This window comes from Nerophis lumbriciformis, linkage group LG25 (assembly GCF_033978685.3).
Source record: "Nerophis lumbriciformis linkage group LG25, RoL_Nlum_v2.1, whole genome shotgun sequence".
Taxonomy (NCBI): Eukaryota; Metazoa; Chordata; class Actinopteri; order Syngnathiformes; family Syngnathidae; genus Nerophis; species Nerophis lumbriciformis.
The window spans coordinates 14,583,103-14,606,847 of NC_084572.2; the positions used below are offsets into that span (position 1 = coordinate 14,583,103).

The following is a 23,745-nucleotide window of genomic DNA, read 5'->3' on the forward strand; positions in this document are numbered from 1 at the left end:
AAAGTCAGAATTTTATGACAAATGTCACCATTTTGCATTAAAAAGTATTAATTTTACATCAAAAAGTAATAATTTTACCAGAAAATACTGCAATGTTACAGAAACAGAAAGAACATGAGAAATTGTTCCCAATTTTATAAGAAAAAAGTCAACACATTGTGAGTAAAATACTTTTTAGTTCATTTGTTTTGTTTGTAATTGGTTTTTAATCTTCATTATTTACTTCAAGTTATTTCTCTATATACATTTTTTTTTTTTATTTAATTTTGTCCAAAAGGGGGCACATTTCTATATCTTACACGCATTTGTTATTACATATGTTGACCAGAGGGGGAGCATTTCAAATTTTTACACACACTTGTTATTTCATATGTTGACCAGAGGGGGAGCACTTTTAGAAGCGACACACAGTCAATTTGAAAAAAATCGTTCCTTTTTGGTACCACCCTAATTTTGATAGATTTCACCACCAGGGGTGCAAATGAGACATTCTCTATTAGATGCAATGGTTTTCCGTATTGGGACCATGATTTATGTCCTAACTTGTTCACCGGTCCTCATATGGAAGGTACTTTTCCTTGTTGGTGTCTCAAAAAGGGTAGAAATACAAGAACACACGCACACACACACACATTGATCCATCACTGCCTTGTTTGTTCACACTGCTGGAAGTTCATCGCAGCCTGCCTGCCTGCCTGCCTGCCTGCTGCGACTGACGCATAGGCAGAGCTTGGCTCCGCCTCCTCATCCTCTTGCGGTCTCTATGGCAACACACGGGGAGAGCAGCTTAGCAACACGACCAGCGACCGAGCATCTCCAGTGCTGACTGCCCGGTGCCAGCAATAGTACACAACATCCCAGAAAGACTCTTCCGTAAGTGCCAGTATATTACAAACATTTGCGTCAATTTTTTCTGAAATGTCATTTTTACCGTGCTCCGTCTCCTCAGCGTCATGAAGTTCATGGTGGTCCTGGTGGGCGCCGGCTCCCTGGCCTTCCTCGGCGCCGTCATCTGCATCTTCGCCAGCGTGTACCCCCGCAAACGCGCAGTCTCTCTCGGCGACAACGGCACCCTCGCCTCGGAGACGCTCCCGGAGCCCAGCTCGGTAGCGCACGCGGGGCCGCTCGGTGCTTTACACGGCGCGGACTCCTACGATGGCGAGAACGGGCTCGGCGGTATCGGCTTGGGGGTCCCCAGTCTGAACGAGCTCAACCTCGGGGAGGAGAGCGGCCGAGGCTCGGGAAAGGCGTTCAGTTACAGCCGCTTGATCTGCACGCCGGTACCGCTGGGTGAGTGCACGGGTAAAGACGCGCAGCAGCCGCTGGCGGACGACCCCTTGGCCGATGACTGGACGTCCCTCAGCACAACGGCGGAAGAGCTCCGGCAGATGGTCATGCAGCAGAACGACCAGATCCTCATGGACCAGAGGACCATCCGGGAGCTGACGGGGAAGCTGAGCGAGTGCGAGAGAGACCTGGAGGATGACAGGCCCGGCCCGGAGAGGAGCATCGGGGTTTGGAACGGCAACCGGAAGGTCATGGCCGGGGATGATGTGAGTTCCTCGTCGGCCTCTCAGCTGCAAACAGCCCGCGCTGTGGAGGAGCTTGCCCGGGCCATCATGGACCTGAAAGACCGCATTGAGAAGCTGGAGGTAAGCCACGACCTGTTGGTTCTACTACAACTCTACTTGCCAATATATTATTTACAGTGTAAATATATTAAAGGGAATAAGCGGTAGAAAATGGATGGATGGATGGATATATTAAAAGTTTAGAAAAACAATTTAAATACTGTATGCATTTTAAAAGTCTGGGAAAAATTTAAATACTGTATACCACAGTAAATAATGGGACTAGATTATTTTTTATTTTGTTGTTACATTTTGGAGTAGTTTTTTTTGTACATTTTCCAGCAAATAATCTGTTTTACTAGGAAAAAAAGATTAGATTAGATACATTTATTTCAAAGGGGACAATGCCATTTCATAAAACACATGACTACACATGGTTAAAAAAGCCAGAATTAGCCAGAAGGCTAGTTTTCATCTGTAGTCCCCTGGCCATGATGTAAAAAAGGCAGTATTATTACAATTTAGAGAGAAAAAAAGAAAAAGCACACAATATATATACAATATGATAAAAAATAAAATACAACATCACCACATAACATTTATCTTAGCATCAAAACAGGCTCATCTTTTAGTGCTGGCAGCTTTAGGTGTTTATAAGCCACATTTTAAAAAAATTTTGTGAAGCCTTGTATGTTGTGACCAGTTTAACCTCCTCAGGTACTGAGTTCCACACATTTGCGCTCCTTACTGACCAGGCCGACTTACTGAAAGTGCTCCTGCGCAGAGGAATATAACAGTCATCTCCCATTCCATTGCATTGTCAGTTATTTGTAAGGAATCATAGATCGTACACATTTTTTTTTTATTCATTCAAAATTGCTCATTTCCTGTTTTGAGCTTAAAATTAAAGTTTAGTAGTCTCTATAGGTGCTGGTCCAAAAAAGAGGATTTTTTTTCAATAGTTTTTTAGTTTAGTTTATTATTTCTTCGGTCAGTGGTCGACGAAATAAACAAAACAGTTTTACTTCATAAATTGACAATTTTACAGACTGAAAGGGTTTAGGCTAAAATTGAGCACTTATTTCGCCTATAAACAATCTCAAATACAATATGAGCTTCACAGAAATATGAAATTTCCTTTACACAACATATTATATAACATATAGTATGTATATATAATATAATATTATGTTATATAATATTATATAACATATTAGCCTTGTGGTTAGAGTGTCCGCCCTGAGATCGGTAGGTCGTGAGTTCAAACCCCGGCCGAGTCATACCAAAGACTATAAAAATGGGACCCATTACCTCCCTGCTTGGCACTCAGCATTAAGGGTTGGAATTGGGGGTTAAATCACCAAAAATGATTCCCGAGCGTGGCCACCGCTGCCGCTCACTGCTCCCCTCACCTCCCAGGGGGAGAATAACGGAATGGGTCAAATGCAGAGGAAAAATGTCTATCAGTGGTACTTTAACTTTGACTTATAATACACCTTGCACACAACATAAACACTGTTCAAATATATACACAGAAAAGACATAGACAAACAGTTGTGAAATATCCCTGTACATGTGTTGGTTAAACATTTGTACCAATAATATACCATATACAAACACTTATACTTCCATTATTATGTAATAGTATTGACTACTGGTGTTGATTCAAGAGTGATATATTTTTCTAAGACATTTGTTTTAAAGTTTTTTTTTTCATCTTGGCCCTCTCATCAGGCTGAACACCAAAATATTAGAAATATCAATGCAAACAATATCACATTCTTTTGAACATTATATTCTTTAATAAGGGCACTTTTTTTATGCATTGGATTACTCTCTGTCCAGTGTGTGCCGATATTAAGTGTATTACATTAAAAATGCTAATGACTAAATACTGAATATGACAGATAGTTAGTCATTGCTTCCTGTAGCCCCTGAAAAAAAATCACTGTGACCAAAATCGTGACACAAGTCAAGAGAAATTGGCTGCCACCCACACCCTTCACCCCTACCGTGACAGCATCATCTCTCCTCCCTGGCTCTCTCTGCAGGAAAGAAGGGCATAAATAAAAGATGAAGCTGGCCAGGTTGAGAGGAGAAGAGATAGGTCAACTTCTCACAGTCTTACGTGTGGGCTGAGACCTTATGAATACAAAAAAACACTTCCATGGTTTTCCTTCTTGCAGTCAATCCTTGTCTCAGCAACTCTGTAAATGTTACTCATCTCCTCCTCCTGTTAATGCTTTATGTTCAAAGAAGCTTTGCTAATCAATAAGCCAATGCTATTGATCTGCGTTTCCTTTCCTAGTGACTTTGCAAATCCTCACATTTTGTAGAAAGTGTCCTAATACTTTGTTTCCGCTCATATATTTCTCTTCTTCCAGGCAGAGATTGGCCCAGCAGCCTTGAACCTCACTGACACGACCCCAGGAATGAGCAGCGGCCAGGCAGCCAAGCCTCCCACAGCTCCCACCGGAGGCGTCGTCTCCCCTGCGCCCGCACCTGCAGCAGCAGCACCGCCAGGCTCCGGGGCTCGCCGCCCCGCCCCTAAACCTTCCACCAAGGGGCCACTTGGCCGTGGGAAGGGCCCATGGAGGGTGGAGGACCTGGAGGGCGAGCTGGAGAGGAAGATTAAAATGCTAGAGAAGGAGCGGCAGGCCATGAGGAAGGAGACGCAGGGTCAGTACGAGAAGATCAACCAGGGCATCGACACGGCCAACCACCGTGTTACAGAGCTGGAGCACAGTGAGTGATTAAATAGCCGACAAATAATTATAGTGTGTAATTAGTAGGGATGTAACGATAAACGGTAATAATGATAACCGTGGTAAAACTCCTAGTATTGGTGTTTTAAAGTTAAATGATCGAATAACCTTGATTGATAACTGCACTTGAATAAAGTCTATATATATATATATATATATATATATATATATATATATATATATATATATATATATATATATATATATATATCTGTCTCATTGCAGATTAGACAAACTGCCTTTTTCTTAGACTGAACAAAAGAAACGACAGTGATTCTTAACCGGGGTTCGATGGAACCCTAGGGGTTCGGTGAGTCGGGCTCAGGGGTTCGGCGGAGGTCAAAACACACCCGACTCATCGTGTAAATAAAAACTTCTCCCTATCGGCGTATTACTGATACGGCAACAGCAGAATTCACACTGATTTGCAGGTGTGTAATTTGTTGTGAGTTTATGCACTGTGTTGGTTTTGTTCTTTGAACAAAGTGATGTTCATGCACGGTTGATTTTGTGCACCAGTAATAAAACATGGTAACACTTTAGTATGGGGAACAAATTCACCATTAAAATTGTTTCTTATTAACATGCAAATTAGTAACATATTGGCTCTTAACTAGTCATTATTAAGTACTTATTAATGCCTTATTCGGCACGACCTTATTATAACCCTAACCCTCTAACCCTGACCTTAATGCCTTATTCGGCATGGCCTTATTATAACCCTAACCCTCTAACCCTGGCCCTAACCCTCACCCTAACCAAATAACTCTAAATTAAGTCTTTGTTACTTAGAATATGTTCCCCATACTAAAGTGTTACCAAAAACATATAACTTTGTCTTGAATTTGAAATTTTTTATTTATTTTTTCACTGAAGAAGGGTTCGGTGAATGCGCATATGAAACTGGTGGGGTTTGGTACCTCCAACAAGGTTAAGAACCACTGCTCTACAGAGTCCATTTTACGTTTCCCCAACGATTTCAACATTTTTTTCCCTCGTGCACTAAATGACTGAAAGAGCGTGCACTTGCCGGTTTGCGTTATCGATGGGAAAATGCATTTTTAAACAATATGATTTGCTTGAGCGGCTAGGAGACCCCGAGAGTAACAAGCGGTAGAAAATGGATTGATAGATGGGCTCGAAAGGACAGATAATAAAAAATAAAAATATTTAATTTTTTTAAAATTTTTTTTACCTGGGACTACCCGCGGGCCGGATTTTGGACGCTGACGGGCCGTATCTGACCCGCGGGCCTTAGTCTGGGGACCACTGAACTAAGCTATTAATCGTGCACATTGAACCTACTAGCTGTGATCGATATATACTCGGAGGAATACAAGACGGAGGTGTTTTTACGATGCGTTCAAGGACCGCTGAACAGAGTAGGACACTTTAACACCCGCCAGAAATAATACGATTTTATTTGTGACACACTTTTCATTTTGATACATCTTTAAGTGCTACTGTACAAACCGATATTTAAAACAATAGAGGCTTAGCCATTAAAGGCGATAAAATACTAAGACAAACACTCATCAGTGAAGCATAAGAAACACAAAACATGCAAAATAGTGGGTTTTCTAAAAGTGTGCATTTATTTTAGTTGGTAAAAAATCTTTTTACCAAGTTTTTTTTAACTTAGTTTGTACTTTTTGAGGATATTCAACAATACCACAATAATAATTATAACCGTGATAATTTTGGTAACGATAACTGTGATATGACATTTTCATATCGTTACATCCATAATAACAAAGTTGTGTCAGTGTTAAAATATAGCTAAAAATTAGGATTCATTAATAGGCTGGCTGGCATTATTATAATGAGGTTGTTCCATATTTAGGGTTTTCTTTTTGCACCAAGTCTCCTCTCAAAAATATTTTGCTAATAATAATAATAATAATTAACTTAGAATTTCATAGCTGCAACACGTGCCAAAGTAGTTGGGAAAGGGCATGTTCACCACCGTGTTATATCACCTTTTCTTTTAACAACACTCAATAAACGATTGGCAACTGAGGAAACTAATTGTTCAAGCTTTGAAAGTGGAATTCTTTCCCATTCTTGTTTTATGTAGAGCTTCAGTCGTTCAACAGTCCGGGGTCTCCGCTGTCGTATTTTACGCTTCATAATGCGCCACACATTTTCGATGGGAGACAGGTCTGAACTGCAGGCGGGCCAGGAAAGTACCCGCACTCTTTTTTTACGAAGCCACGCTGTTGTAACACGTGCTGAATGTGGCTTGGCATTGTCTTGCTGAAATAAGCAGGGGCGTCCATGAAAAAGACGGCGCTTAGATGGCAGCATATGTTGTTCCAAAACCTTATGTACCTTTCAGCATTAATGGTTCCTTCACAGATGTGTAAGTTACCCATGCCTTGGGCACTAATGCACCCCCATACCATCACAGATGCTGGCTTTTGAACTTTGCGTCGATAACAGTCTGGATGGTTCGCTTCCCCTTTGGTCCGGATGACACGATGTCGAATATTTCCAAAAACAATTTGAAATGTGGACTCGTCAGACCACAGAACACTTTTCCACTTTGCATGAGTCCATCTTAGATGATCTCGGGCCCAGAGAAGCTGGCGGCGTTTCTGGATGTTGTTGATAAATGGCTTTCGCTTTGCATAGTAGAGCTTTAAATTGCACTTAACAGATGTAGCGACAAACTGTAGTTACTGACAGTGGTTTTCTGAAGTGTTCCTGAGCCCATGTGGTGATATCCTTTAGAGATTGATGTCGGTTTTTGATACAGTGCCGTCTGAGGGATCGAAGGTCACGGTCATTCAATGTTGGTTTCCAGCCATGCCGCTTTCGTTTAGTGATTTCTCCAGATTCTCTGACCCTTTTGATGATATTATGGACCGTAGATGTTGAAATCCCTAAATTTCTTGCAATTGCACTTTGAGAAACGTTGTTCTTAAACTGTTTGACTATTTGCTCACGCAGTTGTGGACAAAGGGGTGTACCTCGCCCCATCCTTTCTTGTGAAAGACTGAGCATTTTATGGGAAGCTGTTTTTATACCCAATCATGGCACCCACCTGTTCCCAATTAGCCTGCACACCTGTGGGATGTTCCAAATAAGTGTTTGATGAGCATTCCTCAACTTTATCAGTATTTATTGCCACCTTTCCCAACTTCTTTGTCACGTGTTGCTGGCATCAAATTCTAAAGTTAATGATTATTTGCAAAAAAATAAATGTTTATCAGTTTGAACATCAAATATGTTGTCTTTGTAGCATATTCAACTGAATATGGGTTGAAAAGGATTTGCAAATCATTGTATTCCGTTTATATTTACATCTAACACAATTTCCCAACTCATATGGAAACAGGGTTTGTATAAAAGGCATTATCACATACTATTAAAAACAGTGCTTGTGCATATTCAGTAAAAAGGCATCTAATAAATAAAGAAAAGCAGCAATAAAAATAAAATATATATATATATATATACTTTAAAAATGCATCTACACATTCTATAAAAGGCAGGGATACCAGTGTTTCCATATATACGATTGGTACCTAACAGAACTACACCTAGGATTGGTTATCTGTTTAATAAAATAATTCTTGGACCCCTGAAAAATATGCACAGAAGAAGGTTTTGTCCAAGTTTTAATGTTTGCATCTCATTGTCCATAACTGTGGTGTGTTCAAGGACCCTTCATTAAAGTTAGAAACAGAGGCATCACTTTGTTTCTATAAAGACATGGGCGTAGACTTGACCTCAATGATATGCACTGACATAATTATATTAATGGTTCATTAATATGATTCATATTATCTACAGATGATAATCCTATGTGAATCAGCTAGTCTCTAATAATAATAGATTATATTTATATAGTCCTTTTCTAAACACTTAAAAGTGCTTTACAGTGAACTGAGACATTGACTCCACATTCACATATTGATGGTGGTAAGCTGCATTTGTGGCCACAGTTGCCCTGAGATAGACTGATGGAAGCGTGGCTCCGACCACCTATATTCATACACCTGGGAGCAAGGTGGCTAAAGTGTCTTGCCCAAGGGCACCATAGACAGCGAAAAGCTAGATTTGAACCCGCACTACCATCTGAGCCATGCCAGCACACTTTACTTTACCCTCTGACGTAAAGGAAAACTTAACATTTATACTAATATTTCAGTAAAATAATGACAGGTAATATTATTATTTAGTTTCATATTATGACCACTTTATATGGAATTTGTCGGCACTTTTTTTCCCCCATCCATCCATCCATTTTCTACCGCTTGTCCCTTTTGGGGTCGTGGGGGGTGCTGGAGCATATCTCAGCTGCATTCGGGCGGAAGGCGGGGTACACCCTGGACAAGTCGCCACCTCATCGCAGGGCCAACACAGATAGACAGACAACATTCACACTCACATTCACACACTAGAGCCAATTTAGTGTTGCCAATCAACCTATCCCCAGGTGCATGTCTTTGGAGGTGGGAGGAAGCCGGAGTACCCGGAGGGAACCCACGCAGTCACGGGGAGAACATGCAAACTCCACACAGAAAGATCCCGAGCCCGGGATTGAACTCAGGACCTTCGTATTGTGAGGCTCATGCACTAACCCCTGTTCAAAACCAAATTAGGTGGTTTGTTGAGATATGTTCTAGATATGTTAATCCCATCTTTAAAAAGTCAAACAATTAAGTTTTTTTTACACGTGTTTCAAAAAGCTGATCCATGCAATATCTTGTTTTTTAATGCACGTAAACATATTGTGTATGTGGACTTAGAATTTGGTGCGTACTACCAGAATTTCATGAACCACAGTTTAAAAAATCAATGATCTACACTTTCGCTGCAGTTTTGATGAAACCTTCCCCCCGCTTTCTCCCCCTTCTCTCTCCATAAGCGCTCACAGAGCCGTCGTTCCCGGACGGCTTCGTCCTGTCTTTCCCCATGCGGACCAACTACATGTACGGCCTGGTGAGGAAGGAGATCACAGAGATGTACGCCTTCACCGCCTGTGTGTGGCTGAAGGCCAAAGAAGGAGGCATAGGAACCCCTTTCTCTTACTCGGTGCCCGGGCAGCCTAACGAGCTGGTGCTGCTGCAGGGGGTCCACAACCCTGTGGAGCTGCTAATCAACGACAAGGTAACATGCTCGCTTCAGCCGCCTAATGTCAAGTGAGCACCCAAATTATCCCACTTCGTGGAAGGTGTCTCACCCAGTGTTAAGTAATATCCCCAGGGGCATAGCACCAAATTCTGGGCCCCCATACACAGACTTTTTGATTGATTGAGACTTTTATTAGTAGGTTGCACAGTAAAGTACATATTCCGTACAATTGACCACTAAATGGTAACACCCAAATAAGTTTTTCAACTTGTTTAAGTTGATTCATGATCCAGATATATACTATCAGATATATACTATCATCATAATACAGTCATCACACAAGATCATCACTCCTGAAGGGTCTCGAACCAAACCCAACGTTTCCGCCCCATTCACACATTAAATGTTTACTTGCACCAAAAAACCGTGCATGAATTTAATTGAAACTAGCTTTTCTAAACACATGTAAAAAAAAGTTCAATATAAAATATCTAGATGAGGCAATTCCTGAAGGAATTGCGTACATGTGAATGCTCCAATGCTGAAGTTGACCTGAAATCCTGGAATTTTTTTTAGAATTGTTGAAGTAGAACACACATTTCCCAAACAGGCTGGATATTTTGAAGTTGGAACAGTTTGAATCAGATGAAAAATGTGGGAGTTGTGGAACTTTGAAGAATGTCCCATTGATTTCAATGGGAATTTCAGGAAACTTGAATGGTCTGAATGAGTTGAAATGGTTGGTGTTGGAATTTTTCAAATCGGTCGAGAAATGTTGAAGTGGTAAAATGCTGAATTGAAAAATGGTATTACGGAATTTCGGGAAAACCGGGAATTTTTCCTGTTCAAAAAACAACTTTGTTTTTTGTCATGATTAAGAGGAATGTTTTGACGGTGGAATGGTTGAAATGCGTTGACAAATGTGGAAGGAGTAGTCGCCAGAAAAAAGGGTGGAAATAGGGCTTTGGGAATTCTGGAAAATCCTGGAATTTTTTTGAACTTGGAAAAATTATATTTTAAATTTCCAGGATGGTGGAATGTGTTGAAGGTGGAATAGTTTGAATAGGTTGAAAAATGTGGAAATGGTGAAAGGTTGAAAAATGGCCAATTCATTTTGAATGGGAAACATGTCCCGGAAAACCTGGAATTCTGGAAAATCTGGGAATTTTTGGAAATTGGCAAGGGAAAGCCCGCGATTCCGAATAGGCTGAACAGTTTGAAGTTGGAACGGTTTGAATCGGGTGAAAAATGTGGAAGGTAGAACGCGCCAAAATCTGGAGAAGAAGAAGAAGTTGAAGAGGTTTAATAAATAGATGCATTTTGGTGTAGAAAACCAAATGTGTGAATGCTTTGGAGCATTCACACATATGGTTTTGTTTAAACGATATATACAACCAGGCCAAAAGTTTGCACACACCTTCTCATTCAATGGGTTTTCTTTATTTTCATGACTATTTACATTGTAGATTGTCACTGAAGGCATCAAAACTATAAATGAACACATGTGAAGTTATGTACTTAACAAAAAAAGGTGAAATAACAAAACATGTTTTATATTCTAGTTTCTTCAAAATAGCCACCTTTTGCTCTGATTATGGCTTTGCACACTCTTGGCATTCTCTCGATGAGCTTCAAGAGGTAGTCACCTGAAAGGGTTTTCACTTCACAGGTGTCATAGTTTTGATGCCTTCAGTGACAATGTAGTCATGAAAATAAAGAAAACGCATTGAAATGAGAAGGTGTGTCCTGTACTGTATATTGGTGCCAAAATTCATTATAAATAGGCTAGAATGATTTCAAATAGTCACATAACCTGTCATTAGTCACTAAAATGTGATTATAATAAATGTGTCAAGTTGTACGTTACTTCAGAGTGTAAAGTAGCGATTAGCTGATTCACATAGGATTTACCATCAGTGGATAATATGACTCCTAATAATACATCAACATTACAGTATCATTATGTCTGTCAAATGATTAATTAAAAAAATATATTAATCACATTTCGGAATTTCTATTAATCATAATTTCAAAATGTTGGGTCTGTGTGTAAAGTGATGGTATGAGGTGAAGTGTTATGCTAGGTTTTTTGCTATTCAGGTGGAACGAACCATTTTGTATTTTTGAAAGGGGTCGAGGTCGTCACATTTTTCATTTGATTCAAGCAACTTTATTTTTGAACTTTGACAGGTTTATCAATTTTATATCAACATTTATGTTGTCGTTTTTATAACTTACATATAACCATACTTGCCAACCTTGAGACTTTCGAATTCGTGAGATTGGGGGGGTTGAGGTGTGGGGGGCGGGGTTGAGGTGGCCGGGGTTGTGGGGGGCGGGGTTTGGTGGTAGCGAGGGTGTATATTGTAGCCCGGAAGAGTTAGTGCTGCAAGGGGTTCTGGGTATTTGTTCTGTTGTGTTACGGTGCAGATGTTCTCCCGAAATGTGTTTGTCATTCTTGTTTGGTGTGGGTTCACAGTGTGGCGCATATTTGTAACAGTGTTAAAGTTGTTTATACGGCCACCCTCAGTGTGACCTGTATGGCTGTTGATCAAGTATGTCCTGCAGTCACTTTCGTGTGTATGCAGAAGCCGCATACAACATGTGATTGGGCCGGCTCGCTGTTTGTATAGTGAAAAAGGGGACGCGTCGACAGGTTGTAGAGGACGCTAAAGGCAGTGCCATCACGGCACGCCCTTAATATTGTTGTCCGGGTGAAAATCGGGAGAAATCCGGGAGAATGGTTGCCCCGGGAGATTTTCGGGAGGGGCACTGAAATACGGGAGTCTCCCGGAAAAATCGGGAGGGTTGGCAAGTATGCATATGACATCTCCACTCACCCCTCCACGTTAACACCCCTGGATACCCTGATTGTCCCGCACCTTGGTTGGTAATGAATGAATGAATTATTTATGGCCCCTGGGATGATATTTGATTAGTATTAGAACCGGCCCGCAGGCCACAGCCGCCTGCTGCTGTATTGCACGCACCAATACTCCATCAGTGTTGGCGCTAGGAATGTCCGAAATGGGATCCCAGGGACCCCATCAAGTCATAAAAATGGAATGCCACAGTACATGTTTGGGGTCCCGCTTTTTTGTAACCATTTTGAAAACAAATGATAAATGTATGCGTTATCCTGTTATATCTCACATTCTATATTGTGTTTTGGAAAAAGGTTGTCATAAATGTTACTTGATTCATAAAAAGAAAGTAAAACAAAAGAAAACACATTTTTATGCATATGTAAATGTATTCAGTTATAAACATTCATTCTTTCCTTCATGGATCTAAACTTTACCTCTGCCGGTATTTTTTTCAATATTTTTATTGTAATATTTTCAGAATGTGTTTGTTCTATTTTTGGCCTAAGTAAGACAAAGAAAACAATCTGAAGTTGTCTTTATTTTTTAGTTTTAATGCCATGATTTTAATAGTCCGGCCCCTGAGCTAAAAATGAGTTTGACACCCGTGTGTTAGTGCATGGCAATCATTTGTCCCACCTGGTGTCCCCAAATAACACTAATTTTGTCCCGCTTCCCGCCAGGTGATTGCACTGTTTGTCTAACCCACACAGTGTTAAGTCCTCACCCCCATTTAGTTAAAGTACCACTGATAGTCTCACACACACACTAGGTGTGGTGAAGTAAACCTCTGCATTTGACCCATCCCCTTGTTCCACCCCCTGGGAGGTGAGAAGAGCAGTGAGCAGCAGCGGTGGCTGTGCTCGGGAATAATTTTGGTGATTTAACCCCCAATTCCAACCCTTGATGTGTGATAAGTGCCAAGCAGGGAGGTAATGGGTCCCATTTTTATAGTCTTTGGTATGACTCGGCCGGGGTTTGAACTCACAACCAACCGATCTCAGGGCGGACACTCTAACCAGAAGGCCACTGAGCAGGTAGTGTCACCCTGTTTGTCCCACCCAAGTACACCTGACAGCCTGCAATTGAGGGCTAACCCACCCATTTGTCTCACTTCTTTCCAAGCTAACCTCCTTTAATGCTGTCCATGGCAGGTGGCCCAGCTGCCGTTGTCTCTGCCTCAAGACGAGTGGCAGCACATCTGTGTCAGCTGGACCCTGAGGGACGGCGTGTGGAAGGCCTACCAGGGCGGCAAGATGAAGGGAAGGGGTGAAGGCCTGGCCGCCTGGCACCCGATCAAGCCGGGGGGAGTGCTCATCCTGGGCCAGGAGCAGGTGAGACGAGGCTGGGACAGAGATTGATGTCTTTTTGAATTAGCATGAACTGCTGCGAGAACTGTCTGTTCTAAAGTAAACAAAGAACCAGCGAGCACATCAATCATCTCCGACGAACGATTTATTGTGTAAGCAGACTCTCTTCACCTATTCAAGAAGATACATTCCTGTTTTGTCCTACTTCTATTCAAGTCTGTTGGCTGCATACATTTACTGAAAACAGACGTGCAATCTTCTCGATGGTTGGTAGGATCAAGGACATCTTTGTGTGGGGAAACTGTGAACGTAAAAAAAGAAAAGCCTACGGTTTGGCGAGACTGCTACGTGACTAATTAGTGTCGGGTTGCGATTTCTTCAACATGGCAGCCAGAAAGTGTTTTCAAACTGCAGCAGGGCAGCAACAGGAAGTTTGATTTAGTTTTCTGGGTAGCTAAAAACCTCACTCATTGCCGGGGTGGACTTACCATTAGGGCAAACATTTCCCATTGATCCCAAAATGTCTCATAAAAAACGATTAATAAAGTTGAGTTCTGTTTAAATGGTAAATGGGTTATACTTGTATAGCGCTTTTCTACCTTCAAGGTACTCAAAGCTCTATTTCCACATTCACCCATTCACACACACATTCACACACTGATGGCGGGAGCTGCCATGCAAGGCCCTAACCACGACCCATCAGGAGCAAGGGTGAAGTGTCTTGCTCAAGGACACAACGGACGTGACGAGGTTGGTAGAAGGTGGGGATTGAACCAGGAACCCTCAGGTTGCTGGCACGGCCACTCTCCCAACTGTGCCACGCTGTTTAACAAAAAAAAAAATCCAAAATTTTTTGTCTTAATTCTTGCGCTTGAAAATACATTAAAAGGCTTGTCCTCCTCACTCAATGGACTATTCCATGCTACTGCACATGAGCAGACTTAATTTCGGAAGACCGACGATAAGAGCATTTTATAAAGCTAAAACAGGACTTACCAAAGTGGAGAGGAGAAGTTTTTATCAAAATTACCCAAAGATGGCAACCTTTCTTCTCAGTGACCCTGAATGTATGTGATGTTTCAGCAGGTAGGAACCCTTTTTTTTGTCTCTAGGGCCGCAACGATGAATCAATTAAATTAAGAGAAAATGCTTCGATTAATCTTCTGTCGCTTCGATTATTTGTTCGAGTGTAAGTAATAAAAACTAAAAATATCCAGACAAAACCCCTATTTTCCCTAAAATACGCAATGTGGCTTTACAGTGTGTTTTCCGATTAATTGAACAAAGTAATTACTCGATTACTAAAAAAAAAATAAAAATCGATAGCTGCTCCCCTAACGGTCTTGTCATGTTCAAACTTAGCCAAATAGTCACACGCTCTCTTTTCCCCCCACCAGTCACACACTTCAGCCTTAATGCGTCACATCCGATTATTAATATTCCTATCAACTAGAGTAAAAGTGTTGGGATCAGTGATTGTCATTGTGTGGCTTGCATGGCATTTTCTAACATGCTCAATTATCCCCTTTTTGTTATGTGAAGATTGCAGATTTGCCCTGTCTTGAACTTGGGAAGTATTTTATATATATATATATATATATATATATATATATATATATATATATATATATATACATATACATACACATATATATATACATACACATATACATATACATACACATACACATACACATACACATATATATATATATATATATATATATATATATATATATATATATATATATATGTGTGTGTATATATATATATATATATATATATATATATATATATATATATATATGTGTGTGTATATATATATATATATATATATATATATATATATATATATATATATGTATATATATATATACACACACACATATATATATATATATATGTATATATATTTTACATTATATTTTACATTACCGTATTTTTCGGACTATAAGTCGCAGTTTTTTTCATAGTTTGGCCGGGCTCCAGTGAGATTTATATATGTTTTTTTCCTTCTTTATTATGCATTTTCGGCAGGTGCGACTTATACTCCGGTGCGACTTATACTCCGAAAAATACGGTATATTTTTTATATTTATAAAAAATGATTTTCCCTAAATAAACATCACTGCCATCCAATCTCATTTTTAAAAGCCCCATAAAATGTTGGAGCCATGGAAGTTCTCATCTACTTGTGTTCTTTCAATTACTTTGCAAGGAAGTTCTTGGCAAACATTCCCATGAACAGAAGCAGCCATCAACATACAATTGTCCAGAGTGTCTACTCGGCCGTGGTGGACCATTGTCCTGCTGCCCTCAGTCTCTTTTCGGATAAACGGTCCACTTTTGCAGCATTGACCGAGCAGATTATTGTAAATGTAGAGGTGACAAAAATAAACACATGCTAATTTTAGCTGTCCATGTTGACACTGCAGGATTATTCTCCACTGTCTCCATTTTGCTACAATGGTCCATTTTCTTTCTGCCCTAAGTCTCCTCTTCGTTACAATTGTAAATGTGATATTTGAGCATACAACACTAACAATGCTAGTCTTAGCTATTGCTGGATGCAGCATTATTATACTCCACAGTCTCTGCTTGGCTGCTGCACTCTTTCTTGATGCCCACAGTACCCTCTTGTATGATATTTGTCCCCTTACCAACAGCCCAGTAGTAAAACCTGAAGACACGTAATTGTTTTCTTGCTACCCTCTCCTCTTGGATAATTATTTCTTAGTTTAGTCCAGGGGTCGGCAACCCAATATGTTGAAAGAGCCATATTGGACCAAAAATAAAAATAAAAATCTGTCTGGAGGCGCAAAAAATTTAAAAGCTTTATATAAGTGTTATAATGAAGGCAACACATGATATACGTGTCTATATTAGTTAAATAAACCTACTATCAAAGGCTGACGAAAATCATGGTTGACAGAAATGTTATATTTTAATTTTAATTTTTGCAACATTGGAAATCATTAGTAACATGGACGCTTCTCACTTCTGGAAATTACTGGCTCAGAATGGCCAAAGGTACAAATGCGTGTGTCCAAGTTAAAGGAAACGGCAGGCTGTCTTCTTCTAATGGATGTATTACAATCTTTGCGAGTTAGGTAACGTTTGCTGTGGTCTGGAACAACACAACACACAAACAACTAGGAGAAATGCAGCCAATATTACATACAGATAATGTGTCATGAGACATGCAAATATCAATCAATCAATCAATCATTGTTTATTTATATAGCCCTAAATCACAAAAGTCTCAAAGGGCTGCACAAGCCACAACGACATCCTCGGTACAGAACACACTTTTTTTGGGCTCTGGGAATCACTAATAAGCCGGAGTTCTTTGAATGCAGGTTTCTTGCCGGGACATATGGTACAATACAATCGGTAAGATAGGCTGGAGCTAGACCGAGTAGTATTTTATACGTAAGTAGTAAAACCTTAAAGTCACATCTTAAGTGCACAGGAAGCCAGTGCAGGTGAGCCAGTATAGGCGTAATATGATCAAACGTTCTTGTTCTTCTCAAAAGTCTAGCAGCCGCATTTTGTACCAACTGTAATCTTTTAATGCTAGACATAGGGAGACCCGAAAATAATACGTTACTGTAATCGAGACGAGACGTAACGAACGCATGAATAATAATCTCAGCGTCGCTAGTGGACAAAATGGAACAAATTTTAGCGATATTACGGAGATGAAAGAAGGCCGTTTTAGTAACACTCTTAATGTGTGACTCAAACGAGAGAGTTGGGTCGAAGATAATACCCAGATTCTTTACCGAGTCGCTTTGTGTAATTGTTTGGTTGTCAAATGTGGTATTATTAAATAGGTGTCGGTGTTGAGCAGGACCGATAATCAGCATTTCCGTTTTCTTAGTGTTGAGTTGCAAAAAGTTAGCGGACATTAGAGATGCGCGGTTTGCGGGCACAACCGCGGAGTCCGCGGATTATCCGCGGATCGGGCGGATGAAATTTAAAAAAATTCGATTTTATCCGCGGGTCGGGTCGGGCGGTTGAAATAAAAAAAAATTAGATTTTAAATAGATTCAGGCCGGTGACAGTTAAACCAATTCGGAAATATATATACATAGTTAAATGTTGTTACCCACATACGAAAAACGAGCAGGCACCTGCTGCATATGCCACAAAAGAAGAAAAAAAAAAAAAGAGATGGACACTTTTACGGAGCGGAGAAGGCCCCCGACGCCTCGCCGGGGTCCGGGACCGAGGCCCCTTCCCCCGAGAGGGCCCCACCGGGAGCCGTAGCTGAGGCGATCCGCGAGAAGGGCCCGACGCACGTCCAGGGTCACCACCGCGCCCACCGCACCGACACCCCGCCTCGTCCGCCTTCGCCGCGGCCGGCGTCACGCGCAGCAGGTAAGCAGCTTACCTGCCCGTCACCCCCGTGGCCGGGGGCTCGTAACAGGGGTCACTCCGCGCGCTCCGCCCGCGCAGCTTACCTGCCCGCCACCCCTGTTGCCGGGGGCGCGTAACAGGGGTCACTCCGCGCGCAGTGCGCTCACGAAAGGGGTGGGGCTCACCCTGGTTGATATAGACAGCAGGACGGTGGCCATGGACGTCGGAACCCGCTAAGGAGTGTGTAACAACCAACCTGCCGAATCAACTAGCCCTGAAAATGGATGGCGCTGGAGCGTTGGGCCCATACCCGGCCGTCGCCGGCAGCGAGACGCGCTTGGAGGTGCGCTCAGCGCGGCTCCCATATGATTGCGCACTGGTGTGCGTCTGGGTCGTGACAGCGTGGCACGCGAATGTCTGTGCTGCATTAAATCAGTCTCCTTTCTTTAACAGGCAAAAGCTTTATAACCTCACTAATGCCTTGCATCGTCTATATTAGATATATAACAACGGGCGGGTGCGGTTCTGATCAAATGTTACATCGGATGGATGGCGGATGGTTGACGACTTTCTGATGCGGTTGCGGATGAAATAATTGCCTATCTGCGCATCTCTAGCGGACATCCATTGTTTAATTTAATTAAGACACGCCTCCAGCTGACTACAATCCGGCGTGTTTGGTCAGCTTTAGGGGCATGTAGAGTTGGGTGTCATCAGCATAACAGTGAAAGCTAACACCGTATTTGCGTATGATGTCGCCTAGCGGCAGCATGTCAATAAGAAATTCATAAAGTCATCTGCCGAGTGGGTGGAGCTACTGGGAGGAGTCCCTTGTTGGGTTAGCGATGCTACTGTACTAAACAAAAATTTAGGATCATTTTTGTTGAGGTGGATGAGATTTGAGTAATATTTAGCTTTAGCTAAGGTAAACATTTCGCATATCGTAATATAAATCAAATACACAGAGGACATAAGTAAAGGAAATTAAATGAGCTCAAATATACCCACAAACGAGGCATAGTGATGCAATGTGTACATACAGCTAGCCTAAATAGCATGTAAGCATCGATTAGCTTGCAGTCATGGATTGACCAAATATGCCTGATTAGCACTCCAGCAAATCAATAAAATCAACAAAGCTCACCTTTGTGCATTCACGCACAGCATAAAACGTTTTGTGGACAAAATGAGAAAAAGGAGTGGCATAAAACACGTCTTTCTGTGGAAGCATCGGAGAAATTTGTACATGTAAACAAACTACGATGAGTTCAAGGATCGCTGAAGGACAAAACGGTGCTTGCCAAATACTCTCCTCAGTGAAGCATGTAATGTAAACAGTGGGATTTCTAACAATTAGGAAGGTTTGTGTCATGTTTCTTCTCCTACAGAAAATATATTAAAACAAAAATATATTTTTTTCTTCATCTTTTTCAATTTTCACACATCTCTGAAAGAGGTCCAAGGAGCCACTAGGGCGGCTCTAGAGCCATGGGTTGCTGACCCCCGGTTTAGTCGGTCGACCGCCCTACTTCCAAAAAGTGACGGAAGTACCCCGGGGATCAGTGTGTGTGTGTAAAATATGATAACGTTTATAATTTTTTCCCCGATCACAGGACACCCTGGGCGGACGTTTCGACGCCTCCCAAGCCCTGGTGGGGGAGCTCTCCCAGTTCAACCTGTGGGACCGTGTTTTGAAGCCCGCCGAAGTGGCCGCCGTGGCCGAGTGCAGCTCCTCCGTACTCGGCAACATCGCCCCCTGGACCGACCTGGACGTCGACGTCTACGGCGGGGCCACCAAGGAGTCCTTAGACCCGTGCCACGCTGCTCAGAGATCCAACCCCGCGGGCCCTAAACAGTGAGACAGTCTGGCATGTTTAAGTCATGCATAAAGTGTTTTTCGGGGGGGGGATTACCACACTAACGTGATGGAGCTATTCGGTTCTTTCGAGTTTTTCGTGTCGCTGTATTTAGTTCTGCAGTAAGACTGAGGTTAGTGGAAGCAGCAACCTTGTGGATGTCAACGGGGGCGACTAAACCATACCGGACTCGTCGGGACTTAGCAGGTAAAGCTAAGGAACAGCAAGGTTCTTAATTCACTTTATTGTACAGTAGCTTGTGCTGAAACTGCTGAGGTGTTCTCTGGAGAAAAAAAAATGTTCAGTTCTGCGTACTTGTAGCTTTTATATGGAAAAAGTTGCTCCCGTCGTTGGCTATAATACAGTAAAGGTGTATTATTGTGTCATGTAGCCTTGCTAACACAATTTGTAGACCTGCAAAAAGCTTCGTGTAGAGAAATAACCGAGTTTAAAATAAACACTTAATGTCATACTGTACACCGCAAAAAACCTCTATGAAATTAAATCGTGTCTTGGCTAAAACCAGAATGTGTGTATTTGCATGTAAAAGGTATGTTCTCAGCGTAAGTGTCCATTTGCCAAAGTCAATGAAATACATGAGAAATCACTTATTCCATCCAACCAACAGTATGAAGACCAACTGTAATATTTATGTATTTATTCAACACTTTCACAATTAACTGTGAATCAATACAAATGTGTTGAAGTCGCCATTTTTCGTTTATATTTATATTTAATAAGTAACTCATGTGGCAAATAAATGTGAGATTATCTTCTTTTGGAAAGATTATACGTAGTCTGTAATTCATTAGCATTTTGTACTAATGTACATTGGTGTTTGAATTAGAGATGTCCGATAAATGCTTTAAAATGTAATATCGGAAATTATCGGTATCGTTTTTTTTAAATTATCGGTATCGTTTATTTATTTATTTATTTATTAAATCAACATACAAAAACACAAGATACACTTACAATTAGTGCACCAACCCAAAAAACCTCCCTCCCCCATTTACCGTCATTCACACAAAAGGGTTGTTTCTTTCTGTTGTTAATATTCTGGTTCCTACATTATATATCAATATATATCAATACAGTCTGCAAGGGATACAGTCCGTAAGCACACATGATTGTGCGTGCTGCTGGTCCACTAATAGTACTAACCTTTAACAGTTAATTTTACTCATTTTCATTAATTACTAGTTTCTATGTAACTGTTTTTATATTGTTTTACTTTCTTTTTTTATTCAAGAAAATGTTTTTAATTATTTATCTTATTTTATTTTATTAATATTTTAAAAAAGGACCTTATCTTCACCATACCTGGTTGTCCAAATTAGGCATAGTAATGTGTTAATTCCATGACTGTATATATCGGTATCGGTTGATATCGGTATCGGTAATTAAAGAGTTGGACAATATCGGATATCGGCAAAAAGCTATTATCGGACACATCCCTAGTTTGAATTGTAGTTTCAGCATAGGTGCTAAGCCAAGCTAGCAGCATTAGCACCAAGGCACACTATGACATTGAAATTCATCTTCATTGTGCTTGGAAAACGTTCTTGTTTTACTCCGTATTTTAGCAGGAGTTGAACTGCAAGCTAGTTAGCGCGTTGTTATTAACATCCTGTGGTTGTCTCCAACAAGACTGGAGCCATTTTGTTTTTGTTTTCCGTCATGGACATTTTTTGATTTATGAGAAGAACATGTACGAAAAGTGATTCATCCCTATTTTGTCCAGCTGAACAACAACACAAAACACTGTGTACCGGTAGTCAAGTGTACTTTGCGCTAAATGCTTTCTTTACCTCGTTACATGATACCAAGGAGTGTTTGGCCACACTGGAAAAACCCCCAAAAAACACGAGAATACTGTCAAAATATTACTCTGTAATATATGCAACGAAAAAAATGTATTGCATGAAAAATGTTTAGTTAATGTCAAGTATTGACAAATCCGAATTATACTTTTTCTTTGTATATTTACGACTTGTTTTCTTCTTGCAACTTCTTGCTGGAGCCAATATAATATTACAATTTCAATGACAATAACTCTGCATAGTCATGTTACAATTTTTTTATGTGATGCTACTTTTTCCCTTTATTTCATGGTCTTATTTTTACATGAAGCCTAATTCTTATTATAATTTTACTAAGAAACTAATAGCATTATTTGCATAATGTTACAATTTATTTTTTTTATATTTTGAGGTTTAAAAAATATATAACTTTATAATTTTTTCTATACTTTGTCTAATTATCTAGTACTGTTAATATTTTTTAAATTGTACTTTTAAAAAAAAATTGCTGTATGAGTAGCATTTTGTTTCCCCCCTGAATTTTATGATTTGTTTTTTTTTACTTATCAATTTATTCTTGTAACATAATCTTAAAACAAGAAAATGTAAAATAACATTCTTAAAATAAATAAATTCTTAAAATAATATCCCGTCCAAAAAGTTTACATTTTTTTTCTTTTTGACCAACTTTTTTTCCTGCAATTTTTTAAAACAAAAATCTGACTGTCATAAAACAAGGAATATTTCAACCTTGTTCTCGGGAACATTGCAATTTTTTTTGCGTGTGTGCTGCTGTGTAATACTCGTTGGTACCATGATCCCCACATTCTTTTTGTGTTTTTTCAAGTGCCTGTTTGGGCTTCAAACGCCCTCAATGGTAGTCTTAAAAATATATATTGTTTTCTTCTACCCGTGTTCTTCTAAGTGTTGTCTTTTTTTGCACCTTTTTAATGCAATTGCTCTTGTGAAATCGGTGGATGAACGTAAATAAAACTGCATATGATGATGACGATGACATTGTCGTGCTATGTGGTCACTGATGCAAAGACGGGTATGATTCACTTATCCGCCTCACACGCTACATTTCCTGGCGTCGTTGAGACGTGTAACTTTCCTCCTCCTGTTTTCTCGGCCTCCTTGTCACCGAGGATATATTTAATATAGCCAGCCTCGACAAACCAGATGGACGGCAACACCAAAAATACATGTTTTTAATTTGGCTTTTTTGCATAGTGTCTAACAGATGGACGCAGAAGACTCACAAAGTGCAAGCAAAACAAGCTGAGAGATAATGATCCGCATAAATACAGATGCACTTGGGAGGGAGAGCAATCCCACAGCGCTTATTGCATTAATTAAAGCGCAACAAAAGATGCTCCGCATTGCAAACTAGAAGTAGATTTCTCTCTCTTGGATAAAAGCTGCAAGGGCAAACAGAAATTAAGAATGGGTTGTAATTGATACAACGCCACGTGCATTTATTTGCACGTGGCGTTGTGGCAGATAAAGCAACATTACACACAATGGAAGGAAATATAAGAAGACAACATTGTTTGCCCTCCCCTGTTTGTCACATGGGGGTATACATCCGCCACTCATGAATAATAGATGCTCGCTAATTGGCTCTCCTCAATGCAGCCTGACGTTACCAAAGCTTCTGTTTGACCTTTCCATCTTAGTGCTGCTGTTCACAAACAAACACACTGAATATTGTATCATACACTTTCTTGTGTCACCTCAACCCACACAAGTCTGCAAGCATTCAAAGTCGTCCTCTCTCAAAAGGGACTTTGGAGCAATGTTCGAACAGTTCCCAAGAGCAGGGATGTTCAGCAACAGTAAATAGTTTTGGGGCCACATTTCAAAAAAGCAAAGGACCGGGACACCGGACTTCTCCCTTCTTTATTTAGTCCTATTTTGTATATTCTGGATGATCAGTGTCCTTTACAGTAGAACTTTGGGTAACACTTTAGTATGGGGTACATATTCACCATTAATTAGTTGCTTATTAAAGTAACAAATACTTAATTTAGAGTTATTTGGACACTAGGGGAACATATAAGGGTTAGGATTATAGGGATAGGGTTACTAATAAGCAATAATTCTGAGGTCATGGAGGGAAGACTCTTAGTT

At 40.5% G+C, this 23,745-nt stretch overlaps 1 protein-coding gene and 1 long non-coding RNA gene across 3 annotated transcripts in view; one reads left to right on the plus strand and one right to left on the minus strand.

Annotated features, from left to right (window-relative positions):
• The first annotated feature begins 782 nt into the window (after window positions 1–782).
• On the plus strand, window positions 783–22,622 carry nptxrb (neuronal pentraxin receptor b). 2 transcript variants are annotated; one of them, XM_072916064.1, is made up of 6 exons: window positions 783–873; window positions 950–1,652; window positions 3,956–4,316; window positions 9,213–9,454; window positions 13,437–13,616; window positions 19,568–22,622. In XM_072916064.1, the coding sequence occupies exons 2-6, from the start codon at window positions 954–956 to the stop codon at window positions 19,811–19,813; spliced, it is 1,728 nt and encodes a 575-aa protein (XP_072772165.1). In that variant the 5' UTR covers window positions 783–873; window positions 950–953; the 3' UTR covers window positions 19,814–22,622. The 2 variants fall into 2 exon arrangements, with proteins under 2 accessions (XP_072772165.1, XP_072772166.1); XM_072916065.1 differs by having other exon boundaries at window positions 3,956–4,250.
• Window positions 1,482–23,745, minus strand: part of LOC140679816 (uncharacterized) — a 73,954-nt gene continuing 51,690 nt past the window's right edge. The window contains exons 2-3 of the long non-coding RNA XR_012051165.1: window positions 13,413–13,627; window positions 1,482–1,625 (exon numbers count right to left, since the gene is read on the minus strand). This is a non-coding gene — a long non-coding RNA (uncharacterized lncRNA). The remainder of the gene's footprint in view (window positions 1,626–13,412; window positions 13,628–23,745) is intronic.